This window comes from Daktulosphaira vitifoliae, unplaced genomic scaffold (assembly GCF_025091365.1).
Source record: "Daktulosphaira vitifoliae isolate Bord-2020 unplaced genomic scaffold, ASM2509136v1 Scaffold_4, whole genome shotgun sequence".
Classification (NCBI taxonomy): domain Eukaryota; kingdom Metazoa; phylum Arthropoda; class Insecta; order Hemiptera; family Phylloxeridae; genus Daktulosphaira; species Daktulosphaira vitifoliae.
In genome coordinates, this window is record NW_026099575.1 from 13,888,820 (window position 1) to 13,910,872 (window position 22,053).

General features: G+C 35.2%; 1 protein-coding gene across 1 annotated transcript in view; it reads left to right on the forward strand.

Moving 5' to 3' along the window:
• The window catches only part of LOC126905682 (DNA N6-methyl adenine demethylase), a 28,542-nt gene extending 7,424 nt beyond the window's left edge, over positions 1 to 21,118 (forward strand). Inside the window, exons 3-18 of the mRNA XM_050685624.1 lie at positions 9,032 to 9,106; positions 13,946 to 14,080; positions 14,147 to 14,300; positions 14,380 to 14,729; positions 14,808 to 14,974; positions 15,277 to 16,566; positions 16,640 to 16,817; positions 16,893 to 17,116; positions 17,193 to 17,379; positions 17,462 to 17,689; positions 17,752 to 17,906; positions 17,972 to 18,128; positions 18,250 to 18,379; positions 18,440 to 18,894; positions 18,965 to 19,114; positions 19,187 to 21,118. Of these exons, the coding sequence (XP_050541581.1) occupies positions 9,032 to 9,106; positions 13,946 to 14,080; positions 14,147 to 14,300; positions 14,380 to 14,729; positions 14,808 to 14,974; positions 15,277 to 16,566; positions 16,640 to 16,817; positions 16,893 to 17,116; positions 17,193 to 17,379; positions 17,462 to 17,689; positions 17,752 to 17,906; positions 17,972 to 18,128; positions 18,250 to 18,379; positions 18,440 to 18,894; positions 18,965 to 19,114; positions 19,187 to 19,561 (4,410 nt within the window). The 3' untranslated portion in view covers positions 19,562 to 21,118. The remainder of the gene's footprint in view (positions 1 to 9,031; positions 9,107 to 13,945; positions 14,081 to 14,146; positions 14,301 to 14,379; positions 14,730 to 14,807; positions 14,975 to 15,276; positions 16,567 to 16,639; positions 16,818 to 16,892; positions 17,117 to 17,192; positions 17,380 to 17,461; positions 17,690 to 17,751; positions 17,907 to 17,971; positions 18,129 to 18,249; positions 18,380 to 18,439; positions 18,895 to 18,964; positions 19,115 to 19,186) is intronic.
• The last annotated feature ends 935 nt before the right edge of the window (positions 21,119 to 22,053 follow it).

A 22,053-nucleotide genomic window follows, 5' to 3' on the forward strand; every position in this document is an offset into this window, starting at 1 on the left:
ATTAAACGCATATATTACTACGCGCTCCAGGTGTGCCTACACGAATAATCCTATTGTTGCTATAGCATATACTATATGTGTATATACACATATATAGGCACAATGTTGTTATGATGAATTTTCGTAATAACACTTATGATATTGGCTCCAGGTGCAAGTTTAATTTATTTATTTTTTTATTGTATTTTCATTACCGGCTCACGATATGATTAAACGTCCGGAACCCAGGTGGCTTCAACGAGCTTAACGCGATAAGTTGTTGGCACACAAAAAAATCGACGGTAAATCGCTAACGTTATTATTACTAACAAAAGCAAACGGGGTGGGTGTAATTTTTTTTACACTTCAAACTTTTATTGTGCCGTGTAATATAATATGGCGCTAAAAAGTTGTCGGTTTTAACGTTAATTAATATGAGCTGTAAAACGTAACTAGGGGGTTATTGACACTTTTTAAACTGTTTTTGCTTAATGACATTTTGTCTACGCCGTCTGTAGTAAATGTAACGGCAATTTTCAGCCTTCTGTTGTACCGATCGCCAAATGACCGTTGCTATATTTTCACCCGACAGACGTATGCCGGTTGGCTGTAGAACAGCTGCTGCTGTCGCGGTTACGGACGACAAATAAATCGATTGGTTATCATAATAAATTGAGCAAACGAAAACACAACGGAGAATGAGTGAGCACAATACGTGAAAGTGTATTCGTCGAGAAATGTAAACAACTGAACTTTTTGCTTAGTGACTTGTTAAAATTATGTGTTTCACTGTCTGCAAAAATTAATTTCACTAACAGTGTTGGCAGTCATTGTCTGGTCACTTTTCGTCGTTAACGTTAGCCAATACACAGTTGACGATGCTCCAACAGTCTGCAAAGGTTTAAATGCCGGAAGGGTCAGAAAAGACGCAGTAGTAAGGAGACTGCTAGACAATATTGCGTTTCCCATACACGTACCTATACGGAAACCACATTATTGCTCCTAACGACGATCCCTTCGAAGGTCCTTGACCACACACACCCGCATACTCGATATCTGTACTATAATGGTATGTATGTCATTATAGTAAAAGTAAGACACGCAGTTTTAGTCGCGTGGTCGGCTGCTCCGCCCCTCGTTTAACCCTCAAGCCCCCAAAGGGAACTGTTCGGCCACCGTCTACGATACCGCGAACCCTAATTAAAAAAAAAAAACTGACACGTCCCTTCAACGCGTATCTTGACGTATTCATTTCGACGCGTAGACGGCCTTGCACAAGGTTAACATTCCCCTCCGGTGACCACGTGCTAAAAAAAAAAAAAAAAAGGCGAGGCATTATTCCCTAAGAAAACGGTCAAGAATAAAAAGATGACGTTTATCGGGCAATTTTTGTCCCCTCGCGTAACGCGTATAGCGAGTGATCACTACGCAAACCGTAGTGCGCATTTCGCACTCTTATGTATAGGCGACTACAACAAAAACAAATTACAGCATCGGCCGTGGCACACGGTGAATTATCCATGAACCACAGTGGGCAATACAGTAGTGGGGGTACTTCATTGCCGATCGGTGCAAACGGCGGCAGCTGTCGCTCAGGGATCCGCGCCCAAGGGTATCTAAAATGGGTCATTCGTCTACAAAGTGACGGTGGCGTTCCACCCCTATTACGCGACCATCAGTTCAGCTTATACGTCAGGTATATGGGGTGGATTCGACGTCAACGGTCTCGTCCGGTCGTGCAGCACGTCTTGACTCGGTGGCGACGTACGATCTTTTCGGAAGTAAAAACAAAAATTTGCACACGTCTGAGCAGCCCTGGCCCGCAGGGTATTTGTAATGCAGACAAACACACGCACACACATACAAAAGGGCGGTGTGCGTGAGAACAGCTGTCGACGGCGGCCATGTTGTCGATCCTTTTCAAAATGTCTCTTTAACCACACTGCTCACTGGCGCACGCACGTACACAACTTTTCGAATACGTTTCTGTAACGCACTACCGTGTGTGTGTGTGTAACTTAACACCGCCACCGTCACCACGTTGCCGGATTTCCGACGTAAGGAGTGCATTATACAACACCAGTGGTGTATCTTGTGGATGTTATTATTGCCATAACGTTTACGCCGTGTGGTTTTTGAATTTTCGGTGTCGTACCGGTTTTTTGTTCGCCAGTCTAGAGCATTAGAAATATTACCACGGAACCAGATTTGCACGGCACAGCTCTCGTGCTGTCGTCATAATTGGCAGAACTGACAAAAACACTGTACGCTATTGCCAATATTAATTAATTGAAATTTTGGTAAAAAAAAATTAAAGCGCGTCATTAACGAGAAAACCGAATTTATTCGATTAAACTTGCGATGTAAATTCCGCCGTAAATATAGTTTTATAATGTCAAAACGACTTTTCAGTTTAATCGCTGCATTTCATTGTGCCGGTTTAATTAAAAAAAAAAAAACTAACCGATCAATAAACAGCTACTAAAACTTAATGTTAGTAGCAAGTAATTTGAATACGTGAAAATTAACATTTGCCGTCGAACGAAACAATTGGCGAGGTTTTTTATTTTCTTTGTTTTTTTTTTATCGATATTGTGACCTTTGTGTTCACGGGCTAGATTATTCGGTCGTGTGTGACACAATTGCAGCAATTGAGGTCGAGGATTATGCGATAAAACAAATAAATTAAAACTTTACGTTTTCCCGCGTTCGCACGCATCGTTTGAAGTGACAGAAACATAAATAGTCAAATAAGATAATCGGACGTTGGAGTGCGCGGGAACCTGACATAGGCTCAGGCGATTCAATTAAACTTCGTTAGCGGCTAACCAAAAAACGGTTCTCGCGAAACACGTCACGTACATTATTATTGATACATTTTAAACTGGTCTGATCCATCCTGGTAAATGTAACGATTATCACTGGTGTGATATTCATACGGAATGAATGTTCCGAGTACGACGGCGTTGTACACGACAATCATAGTGATATTATCGTGTTCACGGCGGGGGGACGGGGGGGCCAGCAGGGTTAACGGGATCGATATATTAACTACGGCCGTTTATAGGCGCACCGCCACCGCACCCAACCCTCGCAGACTAGTAGTTTTCAATCAGTCGTTTGGATTGTAATGAAAAAGTGAATCACCCCGAAGATTCCAAGTGTAATGCGCATTTTATTCGAGTGCTTTCAATGCGCACCGACGCGTAAGGCACTCGCGCGTTCAGTGTGGGCCGCGTAATAAAAAAATCGAGTACTGCGTTTTGTTTTATCAATTAAAAACACCGGCGTAATCGCCGGTACGCTTGCGGTGTCGCCATATTATCGCGCATATAAATGATTTCCCAGGTGCAGATAGTTACGGTTGGATGCGGAGACTTGAATAGTTGGCCGCCGTAGTCTGCTAGACGATGGCGTAGACAAACGTGTCGATAAGCACGCGAGGTTCGTAAAAAACGTCTTATCGTCACTTGAACGTACAACGATAAACAAGAGCTGCGGACTGCGTCGAATATTAACCACTTGGTGTTTTTTCTGTCTATACCGTCTGCGGTGAGACCAAAAATCACCCCTGTAACTGACTTTTGAATTCGAACACAAACTTGTTTTACAAACTAGTTTTGAGATAATAAACGTAACGATTTGGCATCACCGAAAACCCAAAAAATCAACTTGTATCGCGACTGTTGGGCAATATTTTAATAACAAAATTATATAAATTGTCTCGCCGTATTAATTAGTTCATTTAATACACCAACTTCCTAAGATTTGTGTCGAGTTGTAGAGTAATCCGATAAGTTAATAATAATCAAACGAATATCGTATCAAGATTTTTCGGGTAAAAAAAAAATGTTTTCATCATCAAAATAATTTATTTTACTTTAATCTAGGAGATTATGTGCCCACTGTATTCGGTTTTATGAAGTACAGAACAACCCGACTTAGTGGTAAAATAACACTACTAATAAAATCGGTCGAAAACGTATTCAAGTACCTATTATTATTATTATTACTCGAGCCGTCCGTTCTGTGTGTCTCTAATAATCGGATTTCTGACATTTTGCGTGAGAACCTGTGTCATGAATAATAAAATCCATTCAACGCCGTTTTCCAACGGATCCGAGAGTATCCCGAGCAGCCACAAAAATCGACACCCGGTTTTGTTTTTCTTTTCTTTTTCCAGAAAAAACCGACTACTCAAACAGGAAAAAGGATGTGCCCCAGAAGTAGTTGGTGTTTGGTATTAGATTTCAACCAGTGTGTGTACTTGTGTGATCGTCATTGCGTTTTAGCCCATCATTTATTTGTGCTTGCGTATTTAAACGGACTAAATAGAAGTTGACTCACCTGTTTGTCGAGATTTTCGAGGGGTAATTCAGCCAGTAAAAAGTTCCCACCCCGACCATATGAACTAGTGCGACTAAATGTTCAGCGCGCGGTTATGACAACATACCACGTCTTACATACTAACATATGAAAAACCCGTTCTCTCGTGACTACACAGATATATGTCATTATAATATTGAAATAAATTATAACAATACACATATAATGTGAATACGATGAGTTTCATTCATGTCTTCTGTTCTACTATTAAAAAGATTCACCCCTTTCCGTTCAAGAAAAACATACCTGAAGAGAGAAAGAGACAGGAGTAAACCCGATGATAGTCAGTTGTTTTTCCCACCCGTTCTTCGTGTTATGCTAATGGCTGGTTCTTTTTTTTTTATTATTTCGATTGCCTCGAGAAACCCACTTACCCATATATTATTATGTGCATGCATATGCGTGAGATGCGACTGGATGCGAATATACCACTGAATTTACCTGTATTTTTAATTTTGACTTGGCCCGCGCAAAAAAGGGTCGTTAGAGGTCTTCATGTGTAACGGTCTTCATGGAATCGTTGACCCTTCTATGTATAATACTTTTTGTAATGAATATTTAGTATGTTTTTATATTGAAACAAATAAGCGAGTGTTTCGCAACATTTTTTTCTGAATATTTGTCAACTGAGAAATTTTGTAAAAAATATCCCTTTTCAAATAGTGAATCTTACTCATACAAAACGTACACAACACGTGTAATGCATTACGTCCAAGGCGCCCGTTGGCTGAGACTTACGTCATATCGGATATCCTTTTCATCGCTGAAGTCATTGTTTTTTAATAGAACTTCCGAGATCTTAAATTTTAATTAACTCCAAAACTCATTAAAATGAAATGTAATTTATTCGAAATGAGTTTTTAGCTTCATTTTGAAGCTTAGAAAGTATTGGTTTTACCATGTGTGTTTTTAAAGACAACTCCACAAAATAATGTAATAGGTCAACGACACTGATAAAACAAGAAAATAGTGAAGTGACTACATATCAAAGAATTTACATGACAAAATAACTCATTGACAACGATTCGGAAAAATAAATTTTTATACGCTAACACTTATAGTCTAAACAGCAAGCCCTCACCCAATAAAAAAAAATTTTCTTAAAAGGGAGCAAAGTACTCCAACCGACGGTAGTGTAATTCTCCGTTTATGCATAATTCTAAATTATATCGGTGGAGAATATAATGAAAAACGGGAGAAACGATCGAGGTAAACAATTGAAATCGTTTGACGTGGTTTAACCCCTTCGTCGATATCGCACTTATCACCCCCCAAAAATCGCCGACACTTGTATACTGCAGAGGAGTTACACCGTAATTGGCTAAAGGGTAGTCGAAAATTGAAGAGCTGATAATTTAAATAAGACCGTAAACATAATTAGTCGTTAAAGTGGCAATGTTTTAGACGACACAGGAGTAAGTAAATGGGTTCCGTTTGCCGCGATTACTTTTGGGCGGCTGACACGACAGACGACATCGGTCAGCCTTGTTCTTGTGAGATTAGGAAGTCTGAAATAACAATACATTTTTGTTTTGTATTATCTACCGATACATTTTTTGACATTAATGCGCATTCAATTTTTGTAACGGTATTCTCTTATCGATGGGAAAAGGTGCGGCCGATGAACAAACGCGAAAAAAACCGTTGGGCTTACTGTGGAAGCGCGTGCGCGCGTGTATAAAATTACATGCGACGGATGGAGAAAAAAAAAACCATATAGACCTTTGAGGTGCCTGTACTTGTAACGGCGGCGGCTACAGCGGCGTTGGCCAGGTGGTCCTCTCACTGTACTGTGCATACTCTGAAAAACGATGATGAACAGCTGCATACACGTCGCTGTATGCTCCAACGTGTGTGTGTGTGTCGCTGCTGATGCGTCTGACAATAATTCATTTCATACACACGTTCTCTCTCTGTTTTTCTATGCCTATCTCTCAGATACAATACAGCTTGTCGGTCCAGCGGCAATAATGCAATTTATATTGAAATTTAACGTATTCCTAACGAACTCGTGGGCCGCCAAATTTCAACGTAAGAAACAGCAAAGCAGATGTTCTGCTGTGGCCTATTAGCTAATCCGCAATTTACAGTTAGCAAAAATCTCATCGCGGCTAAAGCGAACCGCCGTGACGTCATAGCGTCGGGCGGTTGCGAGGGAGTTAATGGAAAATCTAATAAGTGTCTGGAATTACTGCAACATTTAGGGCCAGTTAATCGGATTTTTCCCCTTCATCGAACATACACGTACAAATTGTCTGTTTGGGACTTATAAAGAACGCATACATCTTAAACATAAGCTGTGCCGGTGACATTTATTTATTTTTTATTAGACGCTTGTGCATGATTCATATTTTTCAAGTTTGTGCAATAAATTATAATTTCAATGACACGAAAAATTCCATGAAATAATAATTCAATCTACTTTCTTCCTCCTCATCAAATGCATTTCCTTTTGACATTTAAACGGAAGATGAATGAATTCATTACGTTAGAATTACTTATTTCGATTAATCATTGTCATTTTATCAATTAATCTATTACTACGGTGAGCTAAAGTATTATACTTGTATTTGAATAACTATTACTGATTTTCGGATAAAAAATCTACGGTCTATCTGTGTAAATTAATTATTCCCACATCGATAAAACGATGTTATCGTTATGCAGATGAATATCATTTCAAAAACTCAATATATTTTTTTACTCGTTATTTTTCAGTAAATAGAAAATGTAACAAACACTGAACGTTCGCTGACAATAGTGTTGCTGGCGGATTTTTTCTAAACCCGACTGCGAAGGTCAACCCTTGAAATCGTGTGTTTATGTAAACAAAGCGTCGCGATCGAGGCGTAAGGTTAAGAACCTCAGAAGAGAAGAAACGATGTGTTTATTTTCCGGTTAACACGCCCACGGGGGCCGGCCGTGGACGTTTGCGCTCGCGAATCTCGCACCGGTGCGGTGCGTTTCAAGTTCACTCGGACGACGCGCAAACGCGCCAACCTGGTCGCACGTGGTACCAACGTACGGCCGTTGTGGGCGGACACCACGTGGTGTGTCGCACGCGAGCCAGCCGGACGTGTGCGTAAAGTATTGATTTTATGCGTAACTCTCTTCCCCGACGTCGGGTGATTCATCACGGACCACCCCCGTCCGTCTCGTCGTCTTCACCCCCCGAACGGTCTACCGCGTTTGCATCGCCACCGCACGACTACCAAACAATTGGCACGTTGACTGCAGTGAAAGGATCAAACGTGTTTTACCGTAAAACAACAAATGTGTAACGGACTGCTGTGTTGTGAAGGTACCTTTGAAACACACTTCAAGATTGGTAAACGGCGTCAATTTTTTTCAGTGTCCAATCAAACGAGCGTCACACTGTTCCCCGCCAAATGAGCTCAACCGTTTAATTATTCTCACGAAATTTCATATTTACGTTGCGCCACGGAACAGATTGTAAAGCTCATCAGCAGCCGCCCTGAGCAACTCGCGTACCACTTTTCGAAAAAACGTCAAAAAAAAAAGGTTTCGTCAGAGGACTTTTTTCAGCGATGAAGCAATTATTATCTCGGTGTTGCCATCATTTATTCGAATAAATATCTCGCGTTATCTTGTTGGAGTTTTTAGGGGTGAAGGATTTTTTTAACGCGGAAACTGCGTGGATCGAGCTTAAGATGCACACGGCCAGCATAAATCATGTTGAGTCGAACAACTTTGCTCACACACAAGGGCTCCGTTAAACGCATACTCTTCCGGCGACGGTGAGCTTATCGGACCGATTTACCCTATCGGGGGCAGTAAATCACGATTAATATTATTAATATGTATAAATAACGACTCGGAGAAGAAAAAAAAGAAATTAAAAGTAATAATGAACGGCTGACAACAATGGGGAGTCGGCATTTCCATTTCGGGCGGCCGTTTCAGAGCTAACGCAAAGGGCGTAGGCAATAAAACGGAAATCGACCGTGATCCGTACGCGAATTATTATTATTTTTTTTTCACTCGTATACATTGTGTATTATTTTGAATTTGTGTACACTTAATAATATTTTCGTGGCAGATGGGTGCCAGATGTCAATATACGGCGACGTTCGTGTGTGTACCTATACTAATCCAGACAAGCATATGCGATGACCTACCGTGTGTTAGTCAACGGAGACGTCTAGGATACGTGAAATGTTCTAAAATTAGAATTTATAATTTTGCACCCGCGTACACACAACTGTGCGCGAGTTGGAGTTTTCCTGAGAAAATATACTTTACTCTTTTCGCAGTCTAATAACTTCAGTTGCAATGATAACACATTTCCAATGGCCACGTGAGCACTGAAATACANGAGAAAATATACTTTACTCTTTTCGCAGTCTAATAACTTCAGTTGCAATGATAACACATTTCCAATGGCCACGTGAGCACTGTAATGAAAGAGGTCCAATCGTTACATTCGAGTAAATCCCTTTAACCCGAGACAACTTTTAGGGATTTTTTTTTTTATTTATTTAAATAGACTGTCGTTTTTCGGCTCGACCTTTGTGTCTCAGGAAAAACATTGTAATCGCAATGAAATTATGCGCGTCTGCTGTAGTTGTATTTGATTGTTGTTTATTTACTTTATTCGTATTCCATTTTTATTTTATTTTATTTATTTTATGAACTGTTGTTTCAGCACCTTCTCTATCTGACCAACGAATCCTACCCTAGAGGGGAAAATCGAAGAGGGCGCGGAAAAGGAAGCCGAGCGGTATGTTATATTATTTTATTTTCAGCGATTTTTATTTGTATAACAATTTAGATTTATTATTTTGTTAACTCTTAGTATTATTATTATTGTATTTCTAGTGTAGTTTCTAGAAATTGTATTTTATTTGTCAATCTAACTTCGTTTAAAGACGTGTTTTAAGGTATTTTTATTTTAAGTTGTTAGCTAACTTGTTACAACATCGGATAAAATAAATAAGAGCAAAAATAAATTTGCCGTCGCGCCAGACAAAGAGACATCTAGCGCTTTGCGCGCAAACTAATAATGTTAAACGTTTAAGTATACTCTACCGATTTATGACGGATTGGATCACTTCCAGGAACATTGTTGTTGATTTGCTTTTTAAACGATCGCAATTAACAAAGATAAAAAGTTGGTAAACTACTGTTGACGTAATTCAAGTGGTCTGTTACCTTTCCGAACGTTGGCAAAATGATAAGTGCACTCGAAATTGCACATCGGATGGGTAAAGCGAAAAAGGATAATCAGGGTCGTTGATCGTGTGACATTGACTAGGTTCAGGGTTAAGGTCTGCGTTCAGCCCCACGGGTTTACCAGAGATCCAGTACTTCTACCCAAACGGGGTTATTAGGCGAAATCCGGCGGTGGCTGAGAGGGCACTTTGTTGTCAAATACACGGGCGAACCGCTTTACTCGCTGTCAATGGGGTCGACAAACGTGCCGGCCTTCGTTGTGGGGTAGGACAGGGCAGACAGACGCATGGAACGCTAAAGGTAGGAAAAAGCGCCGTACCGGAAATGTAACCGGCGGCATTTACACGATCCTTACGCGTCTCACCACCACCTCCCCTCGACCCGCAGTAACCATGGCACCACCGTAAAGTTCCGTCTACCTTGAATGGATAATATTAGACGGGGTAAGTGACAAATCGATTACCGTCGATCTATGCGACCACCCTACGGGTACCTTATTTATTATCGTTGCATTTTTTTATTCCCCAAAACGATTTACACAACTCCACCCACTTCAATAAAACGATTGCTGTGGCATGTTTTCGGTACGGTAATTACAACACGATAAACCTTATTTGCATCGAGATTGGGAGAAATCGGAGTACGGTCATGTGGGGAAAACGGTTCGTGTCTGCAAAAAAACTAATCAGTACCGACGGTAATTAAATGAGCCGTCTGAGTAATAATAAATGAGAAAAGTAGTGGCGGCGAGACGCTAAAAGGGTTTGCCGATAACAATATTACATTTCTCTGACAGGCAGACGACGATGATTCATTTTGGTTGCTGAATTTCGAGATAATTTATCCAATTAGAAATACGCGTTTGGCAACGTTGCGTGTTTATCGATTTTTTTTCTCGTTCGAAGTAATAGTCGTCATAAAATAGAACGTGTTCAACGAAATGATGTTCGCCGTATTTCGGTCTGTATAGGCAAATTCAGCGTTTCGCTGCGACAGGATTTGTATCTCGTGTTGTACGTCGAGAGAAATGATAATTGTTGTTTTCGGTGAACACGAAAACACTTCGATAATGTCGTTGGTATCTTATTTTAAAAAATGGCATCCTCCACCTCCTCATTCTTTCATTATTTTAAAACCTCCCGCAAACGTGTCAACTAGCCGGAATTTAATATTTTACTTTTATTACTGTTCTTTTTTAACAAGTTTTATCTTTGGGCGAATAAAAAATGTATTCTTTTCTAACTGCAATAAAAATGATAAATGACGCGCAAAAATGTTTTCAATTAGATTTCGTTGCTATGATGCTTTGTAATAATTTTTTACCAATAAATCATAAATTTAAAATAAACATTACATTTTTACAACTTCTATTCGTCTTTTTATATTTTAAGCTCAGACAAAAATGATTTTTTTNCGCAAAAATGTTTTCAATTAGATTTCGTTGCTATGATGCTTTGTAATAATTTTTTACCAATAAATCATAAATTTAAAATAAATATTACATTTTTACAACTTCTATTCGTCTTTTTATATTTTAAGCTCAGACAAAAATGATTTTTCTTTTTGCGGTCATAAAAGATTTTATTTTCTATATTGTTAAATGTAAATTTAGTGCAAATGTGCTTAACAAAGTTTCAAACACATGACAATATTGTTAATTGGTATCAAGTGTCCTACTGCTGTTGCTATAGATAAAACGTAATTAAGATAAAGTGAACACAAAAAGCCTTTATACGTTGCAATAATGAAATTTTTTTTCGTTTCATACAAATTTATTGGATGAGTTTAAGTTGTGGCTAATCAATTGTCATGTTGTTTAAAAAAAACAGTTTTTATTAGTTTTTTTGCAGCCAATAATAACTGATGTTTTTAATTTATAAAAGAAGAATGTTAATTGTTTTTCAAGACCGTAGTATTGAACTTGCTTCACTTATGAATCAATAAGTGATTAATAATATGGAATCAACTTGTAAAACTTGCAAAAACTTATAACGAACTTATAAAATTATGTATAGAATAGTTTAAACTTTTCGTCAAATCGAAATATCATCATCAAATTTCAATTTATATAGAAAAATTCAACCCTATATAATGTATTTCAAAATATGATTCAATAATTAATTGGGAAATCGTTATTACAACACTAACAATTTTTAATTCATATTTAGTTCTTTGTTTTTAGTAATATTTTATTATTTAGATTCTCTAATTAAAATATTTATTTTTTTATTTTTTATTTCATTCTATATAAATATTTTATTAAAAAAATATATCTGAACAAACATTTTTAACGTTTTATTTGATTTTGTTTTATGGAAAAAAATAATACAATTCCTTGAGTAACAATACCTGGAAATCGGTTGACAGCTAAATGGCCTCGACCCTTACAAAAAACACTTGACCTACATCGTTAAAGTCATTGTAGAAGGTGGGATGTGGAGACACGATAATTTTACTACTGCTACCGTATTATTATTATTATATCTGTACTGATAAAAACGTCTATTGTTATTATTAACGCGATAAATACTGTGTTGCCCGGTAGTTATCGTGTCCATGTTAACACTGTTCGACGTGTCCCCCCCAGGGCTTGCGCTTACTCTGGACGCACATATGCACTGGAAGGCTGGAGGATAGATAGACTGGTGAGTGGTGGTCGTCTGCTTCAGGGAATCGTTGTTTTTTGATACCAGTCGCCGTGCTCCGCTGTTATCGACCGTACCGTGCGCCTCTTTACATAAAAATATCTAATTGTTATTACTTTAACGACAACTACAGCACATTAGTCGAAATTACTAACGATTTCTTTACTGCATTTAGCGATAAGTACCTAAATGATGAGTCTCGTTTCAAATTTACAATAAATGTTATCCAGTCGTATGTGGTGAGATTTGAATTTATTTTTGAAAAAAAAATTTTTTTATTTAAATGAATTCATATGATTTCGGATTTAAAAATAAGTGTGTTTATTTTTGCGCATTTTTTGGATATCAAATTGTCTTGTAAATGTGCTTTGATTGCACTAAAAAATGCTAATTTTTACAAATAATTACATTTCTGTCAATATGTTTAATCGTGTTTTAATTAATTTGTATTGTTAAACGTTGATTTTGTTCTTTGGACAGTGGCGTATTATGTACTATTGTTGTTACGATACTATCAGAGTTTTACTACTCGATACGTGTAGTTTGGTGCGTGTGCATACACATGTGCGCGGGTGGGCATAATAATTTGACGAATGGTTAAGGAGTAGGAGAACTGACAGGCTTTGGCTGTGGTATGGGCAATGCATATTAACAACTAATTGTAAAAATAGGTCTATCGATGTGATACGATACTTTAAAACTTCAGTTGTTTTGTTGAGTCAGGATAGACTTTAGGAACTTCGATATGCAGGTTCGTTATACATTTAAATAAAAATGTTGTGTATTCAAAAATCGGGCGCCATAAATATGTCAATATACGAAAGTATTAATAATTATTAAGGAATCGTTAATTTTAAAAACTTGTTCATTATTTCCATTATTGTTAAATTATGTACTTGCTCATATATTTAATACAGTACATAGGTAATGTACAAAATGATTCTATTAACAAATCTCTGATAAATCTATTTAAAAGATGATATAAATAATACAGACCTCATTTTATAGGTTAAATAAATTTTTAGTTAATTATGTACTTCATAAGCGAATGTATGATAGTCATATACTGAAATGTAAAGTTTAACATAACCACCAGAATTTTTTTTTGAATAATTGTAGTTTGATTTTTGTACCCATACATAAATATAAAGTAGCTCATGTACTGATTTATATTTTTTAATTAAGACGTCATCTTAGCGATAAGATTATATATTATTGTTTAACGATTATTATTGCTATTAATAATCGTTTAAGGCGCAGATTAACTAATTTGAAATGTCATTATGATATCGAACTATAAATTGATTAGAATAAAAATGTACGAATTCACTGTGTTTCGTACATGAAAACGAGTTTTCATTCATAATAAAAGCTTGTTGTTACGGTGGAAAAACATCCCTACTTCCATTCTATCCTTTCGTGGTTGAATGCTGGTCGCCTGACAGGATTTAAACGGGTGCTGTAACAAGTGCATCTCGAAACAATATTGTGTTAGGTCGTGTCGAGAATCCCCTTTTGCATTCTCTCCATTCTCCGGACATGAGAAGAAAAAATACAATACACTTACTTTAGATATTGACATGGGCAAGAAACGATGTAAACGTTATTTTGGCACTGGCTCAATGTGACACCACCCACTGTTGTTTCTATAAATGAACACACCATTCAATTTCATTCTTGTATTTTGTATTCTATTTATATAATATAGTAATACATTTAACAAAAGTCGTTTTTATTTACAGTCTTATAGAAACAAGGGAAATCGTTCAATATCTGGAAATCCGAGTACACCTCAACCATCCCCCGGACCAACAACTCCGTTAAACGGAGCTCCGAATTCCCCCGTGATTATGAACGATTCTCATCACAATAATTCGGTTAGTATAAATTTATAAATTATAAATTAGTGTATTAATCATAGTAACTAAATTAAATTTTTATAGTTATCTGGAGCTGTACTGACTACGAACGGAAACGGATTCTACAGTAACCAACCGGTTAGTATAATGGAATCGGATCCCAATGGTATTGCTTTCAGGGATAATAGATTTGGAACACCGGCGACGGTATGGCACTCAACCGATGGAAATGCATTAGGTTCGTAAAAAATAATAATAATAATAAAATAATGCACTTTATTTATTATATTTTACTAATAATTTTTTTTTTCGTTTAGGTTGGACTGCTGTCACTCAAGCTCCTCAACCTCAGTATGTAGGCCAACAAATTCAATTGGAAGATATCCGATACCATTCGCCTGCAAATACATTACATTATTCCGCTCATGCTCCACCGAACGTTTATAATCAGCCGGGGTACCAAACGGTAAGTGCGGCTCAAACCCCAACCACCGGTTTTATTCAAGTGAGCAACGGATTTGCGCAACAGCCTACCCAAGTTACCACCAGTTCATTGATGAACGGCGTAGCACCCACAATTAATGGTAACGTCGAATATTTAGAAGCTCCCGGTAGAACCGAATTCACAGTGAACGGAACATCAAATTATAATCATATTCCTCAGACTGTATGTTCATTTTTTATAAAAATAAATCTATTTCATTATAATTTTGTAAAATATTTGCTTTGCTTTTTTGTACAATAGGGACAAGATCATTCACCTACGTCACAAAATATGGATTCAACAAATGACACATCTTCCAAAGTTATAACGCACAATGGCTTTAGTCAACCTGGTGCGGGAAACGCGATACCTGGGTACCCACTTCAACAACCTCCCCAATCACAACAGAGTTTACACAACTCTAATGGGTAAATAAATCCATTTGATAAATACCTTTAAGTCTCAATTAATTTTGCTATGTAAAAAATATTAATTACTCTTATAAACAGTGTAACTCTTAAACTTTTAATCTTATTAATTTTCTAATTAATATAAGCATAATATTGCAATGTATTTGTTGAGCAATTCCTAAAAAGTAAACTTGATTCTTGAAAAGTATATATTTTTTCCACTCATTAATTAGTTTAAATGAGAGTAAATTATATAAATAGCAATTGCTAATTTAAGTATTGTGCATCGACATAGCTAAAACAAAACAATTTTTTTTCAGGTACCCAGGTAAGAACGACGGAAATTCCGTAGGGGAGGAAAGAACCCGAATTTCAGATTCTCCAGCTACTGGTGTGTGGGGACAATCTAACAATCAATATGACCCATCGCCTCCATCATCTGATAAAAATAATTTGAATAGTAGAATTAAGTCAATGATTTTAAACAAACAACAATATCAGCAACATTATATACAAGATCGTTCTCAAGATCAACAACAAACACAGCACCAAGTGTCTAGAAGTCCTCAGCATCAACAATATATTACAGATCAATTGAGTCCAAATGATCAGAATAATCGTCAGCAACTACATCAACAAGCACAGTTACAATTACAACAACAAGTTCAACAGCAACAGGCTCATCAACAAGCTCAACAACAAGCAAAGCAACAAGCACAACAACAAGCGCAACAAAGTGCTGCACAACATCAGCAATACTTAAATGAACAATATCAAAATGAACAAAGACATAGTCCTTTAGAGCAAAATAATCATGTGAAAATGCATCACCAACAAATGCAACAGCAGCATCAACAGATGCAACAACAACAACAGCATCAGCAGCAACAACAGCAACAACAGCAACAACAGCAGCAACAGCAACAACAACAACAACAATTGCAGCAACAACAACAGCAGCAGAAACAGCAACAATTGCAGCAGCAACAACAACAACAACAACAACAGCATCATCAAAATATGCAGCACATGCAACAACAATTACAACATCAGCAACACGTACATAGGCAGCAAATAATGCAACTGCATCAAGATGCAAAAAGTCCTTTAGACCAAAAAGATCATCAGCAATACATGGTTGATACTAAACAAAATTTAATTAGCAATAATTTTTTAGTCCAAGGCCACCATCCTCGGAGCTTAGCTACTGAGGGTGGTGGCTTTTATACGGATATCAGACGATATCCGAATCACCATCACCAACAGCAACTTGAACACATCAACAACCAAAAATTTATTAAACAATCTAAATTAGAAATAAAAAGAGAAGCGAATAATATTCCGTATGATGCCAGTATAAAAATATTACCTTTTGGAAATGATCCCCAAGTAACTGTAAATAACAATTATGTATTTTGTGACAATGGTGGACCTATTTCAGTTAAAGAAGAAGTCGATCCCTGGTGTCGCCATTCAGGTGAAATAGATACTTCAAAACATCTATCTGATGCATGTCAAAAGCTAATAACTCAAGATGAATTTATAGATCACGGTGAAATTAAACAAGAAACCACTCCCAATAGTTCATTTACTTACGATCAAGAAGAGAAGTAAGTTTTACTTCAAATGTTCTACTACTTTAGTGTACAAAAAAATATATTAATTACATTTCCAATATTTTAGATTAAAAAATACTGTAAAAAATCAAGTTTCGGAGTGCGACTGTTTCCCAGATGACCAAGCTCCGCCCGAACCAGGTCCTTTTTATACGCATCTTGGTTCTGCGTGTAATTTAACAGAGTTAAGAAATATCATGGAAACCATGTCTGGTATAAAAGGAAAAGGAATTCGAATGGAAAAGGTAACTATTTTTTTAATCATAGGATTTTGTAATCAAAATATCTGTTGACACGTTTTTATAATATTTTTTTTTTAGATCTTATACACGGGCAAGGAGGGTAAAACAGCACAAGGATGTCCACTAGCCAAATGGATAATACGACGATCATCGACTGAAGAAAAAATTTTATTGGTCGTTAAAAATCGCAAAGGACACAAGTGTGAACATTCTTGGATTGTTGTGTGTATAGTGGCATGGGAAGGTGTTTATTCTGATGAAGCTGATTCTTTGTATTCAATGCTTTCCATCAAGCTTAATAAGTAATTATCTTGTAGTTAGCAAAAAAAAGTTAAAATTACTATATAAACCGTTATTTTATGATTTTATTTATATTAGATTTGGAGTACCTACTACTAGACGATGTGGTACAAATGATCCACGTACGTGTGCGTGCCAAGGATTAAATCCAGATAAGTGTGGGGCTTCATTTTCCTTTGGATGTTCTTGGTCTATGTATTACAATGGTTGTAAATATGCTAGAAGTAAAGATGTGCGAAAATTTAGACTGTCCGTCAGATCTGAGGTAAAAATAAAAAAACTATTCATTAAGTCATTTGTACAATTTTAAATGATTCCATTTTAATGTATCGTTATTAAAATTTTAGGAACAAGAATTAGAGGAAAAATTGCAGTCATTAGCCACGTCAGTTTCGCCGTTATATAAGTCATTGGCACCACGGTCATTTAGTAATCAAATTCAATGTGAACGTGAAGCTTCTGATTGTCGACTTGGATTTAAACCAGGTCGACCTTTTGCAAGTGTAACTGCTTGTATTGACTTTTGCGCTCATGCTCATAGAGATTTCCACAATATGAATAATGGATGTACAGTGGTAAGTTTATTAGATTAGATTTTAATCATTGGTTTTAATAAATAAATAAATATATTTTAAAGGTTGTCACATTAACTAAACATCGTGGTTTGGAAAAACCTGACGATGAACAACTACACGTTCTTCCTCTATATGTCATCGATAATTCGGACGAATTTGGAGACGAGCAAGCTCAAAGCGATAAATTCAAAAACGGGTCGATCGAAATGTTATCTAAGTATGTAATAAATAATCCATTTAACAACAGAACAACATTTTACAAATATTTTCCATAATGTATAGATTTCCTTGCGAAGTGCGAGTCAGATCTGTGCCACTTACTCCATGTCGAAAAAAAAAACAAAAAAATTTTGAAGGTGAATCACCCAAGAAAAAACAATCTAACTCTTTGTCACAAAAAAAAGAGAAAACTTATGATGCACAAGTCCAAAGTTCACAGGTATTAAATACATAAATTAATATATATATTTTTTTCAATATATAATAATTAAATTGGTTAAAATATGATAACAGATGGACCTTCTAATCACTTGAGTTAATTTTTTAATTTTATGTTTTAGGTTTCTTCAACAGTTATTGACAGCCCAACAATGAGTATGTATCAGCATTGGAACCAACAAGGTCTTTTGGGACAGAGTTCAGCTCCTGATTTTTACAGCAGTCAAGAATATAGTAATTTAAATAGCCCAAGTAAGATTAATAATCATTATTTAAGCTATATGGGTTCGACTAACTTATAACAACTTTTAGTAACAATTTACTCGAACATAATGAATAATACCGATTCAAAACTTCATAGTCGATCTTTGTCAAATGACTACAATCACGTTCGGAATCTATGGCCACCTGTTGGGGGTGGTTTGCCTGGTGGTAAACCTATAAAACCGGAGTTAGGGAGTATTTCACCGTTGCTTCAAAAGCCTTCTAATTATTGTAACCAATCTACCAGTTATGAGCAAAACAAAGTAGCAACAATCGAGGTGACGAATATCAACAAAAATAATTATTACAATAAATCTAGTCAAGTCCGACCTAGTCTGACACATGTGGCTACTCCACAAAATGTTTCACATGGTAACTCGCTCATTCGACACCCTTCGAACTTATATCAACCAATGATGGCTGATCACCATTATTGGCCAACCTATCTTAATGTTATGCCGCAGCAATTCTATCATCAAGACTCAACAATTATGTACGATCAGGTAAGTTTTATAAGTTTTCTCAAAATAAATAAAACTATGTATTTATAGTTAAACTTAAATTTATTTACAGGGGATGTCTCAATACCAGCTTCAAAAGTGGGATTTATACGGACCGACACCGTACTTCCCCTCAGTTGTTGCACCTGCTGAAACGGCAACACATAAACTTGATTCCCTAGGTGAAGTGACTGATTTCATTGAAAACAAAGAATGCTTTAAAGTAAATACGACAAAAAATAAAAGGAATATTTGAGAATAGTTTATTAATAATATCTTTATTGGTATGGCGTAGGATCCCGAAATGGGTGGAGTAGCTATTGCCCTTAGCCATGGTTCTGTGCTCTTCGAAGTAGCAAAACATGAATTGCATGCTACCACGGCGCTGCGGAAACCAGACCGGTTACATCCAACTAGAATAAGTTTAGTTTTTTATCAGCACCGTAACCTGAATCGACCAAATCACGGATGGGTCGAATGGGAAGAAAAAATGAAGGTGCGAAAAATGGGATCTACTACTTGTAACAACACTACTGCGAATGCGTACACTCAAACAGCAGGAGACCCGACATTGGCCACAAATACAACGACAACGTGGACAACATTATTCCCCATGCATCCGTGTATGGTAACTGGTCCATACCAGGAAAAGCCGTCAAAATTTTGTTGAGTATCGCAGTGATTTTGTCCCCTGTTTTATTATTAATACTATTATTATTTCTTTTTAATTTATTATTCTTTTCTTTTTCTTGAATTCCACTGAATGCCAAAGATGCTAAAGTAATAACGTTTTATAATTGAAACGAAAATTTAAATTTAATTACTCATTACGATTAAGGAAGATAACTAAATGGTTTTAATTATCAATTTTTAACCACAATTTTTGTTGTCAATTGTTTTACTTTTTGTTTTAATTTATTTTTATTTTTTGTATATATTAGACAATTAAGACCCTTCTTAAAAAAATATATATTGTGTGTATTATTTTTATAGATACTTTTTTCGCGTATGATTCCAAATACTTAGTGTTTTTATTTTTGTACTTTAAATTATCACGTTTACGTGTATGTATATAAATTATCATTGATGTATTTGAGATATATTAAACAGTTCTGATATTTTATGAACTGAAAATGTCAAGTTTGGTTGTAAATCGCCAACTTTATCGCCCACAAGTTTTAAATGACTGATTTATCAGTTCCCTATATTTTGAAATGTAATTGTAATGTAATTTGTGTTCATTGAAGAGATCTCTACGGTCGTTACTAAAAACCCACCCGACTTATTAGTTTTAGAATAAAAAATTCAAGTAAACTTACTTTAAAATCAGAATTAAAAATATGAAATACATGGAATTTGACTGATTAGGAGGTAGTTTATCTATCATAGGTATATAGTGTGTGAATTTCTTAGTATTATAGAAACACTTATAAATTATAAGTCATAATCATAGTATAATGTATACTCAAACGCTCATAAAATTTTTGTAATAATTTTTATTTAGAATAATAAAATGTATACATTTTTGTAAAAACAGTGATTCAACATGAACAGTTTCACTATAAATATTTTAAATAAATGATTAAATTTATATAAATAATATATAAATATATATTTTTGGAAGACTTTTTTTTAGGGAAAAAATATATGAAAATTTAATTATATGTTAAATTTCAAATAAATATTTTAAGATGTTGCAATTTTTGTATTCTAAACGAAAAATAATGATGTTAATTGAATATTACTAATTATTATTGTGTGTTTCATGACAGATCTAAGTCATATTTTATGATTGTGGTAGTATGTCATGTAATTTTAATCGAACCATTGGTGAAGTTATCGAGCACTGAGCTTTTTTAAACGATGAGTACAAAAAAATAATGTTTTTATTTTATACCTAACATTAAACAATTTTTCACATGAAATTTCATTTTATTTTAAATTTTCTACAAAACATTTTTCTCGTTAAAAAAGCCTGTCTTCCAATGTGTTTTTTGTTTGTTTTGAACCGGTAAATAATTTCTAGTTTTTATGTATAAATTAATTTAATTATATTATAATTGTATTTTTTTTTTTTTTGTAATCTTATCCCTATTTAATTTAATTTATTTTAAGGCTTATTTATATACACCATCAAGAAACTATTGAATTTAGCATTGTAAGTTAATCGAATGTACCTACCAATGAATTTCTCTTGAATAAAGAGTTTGTACACACTTATAAAATACGGACATCATTTATTATGAAGTATTCATTTATCCTGTTTGTCATGATAACACTTTTATTACATTTTTTTAAAATACGATTTTTAAGTCGTAATGACAAAAAACGTATATTTGTGATTTTTAAAAATAAATAAGAATTTCTCTCAATTTAAACTTGGGCAATATCATTATTATGTAATAACTGAGCCCCAGTTATAAATTTCAACAATCGCCGCTTAAAATAAAAACACAAAGTGTATTTAAGTCGATAGTCACGTTTTAAATTTGAATTCAATTTGTTCACCTTGCCCATAAGTTTTTTATTATGTTTTACATTATATACGATAATTGCCACTTGAAAACAAATCCTATTTCTTATATTCAACCAGTCAAAAAACGCTTTTAGAACAAGCAAAACAATAATTTTTTGTTTCATCTAAACACTTTCTTAGTATTATATATAAAATATTACATATAAGTTATCGCCATACGAATATAAACAATAGTAATAATATTATTCACATTGTATATATAATTTCTATGTAAGTGGAACCTAATATTTTATCATACGAAAATATGAAAGATAAAACATTACAATGGAGTATACATAAATAAAACGATGAGAAATATATGTACATACGTTTGTAGAAAGTTTTATCAAGTTACTAATTTACAAGAAATAAATTAAAATTAGAGGTAGAAATAGATTAAAAAAAATTTTAAATTAGTTTTTAAAGTTTTGGCGACTATAACAATAGTTTTATTGAATGGTATGAAAACTTACAATTGTTATGGAATCAGTAATAACAAATTGAAAATCTTACTTCACTATTTACATGGCACATTTTACCGTAATTTAATTAGTTTTCTCACAGAATTGAACTCTTCTATTTTTATTAAATTAAATAATTAACGATCTAAAAAGTTTTAATTGTTTCACTTACATTAATACTTGTAC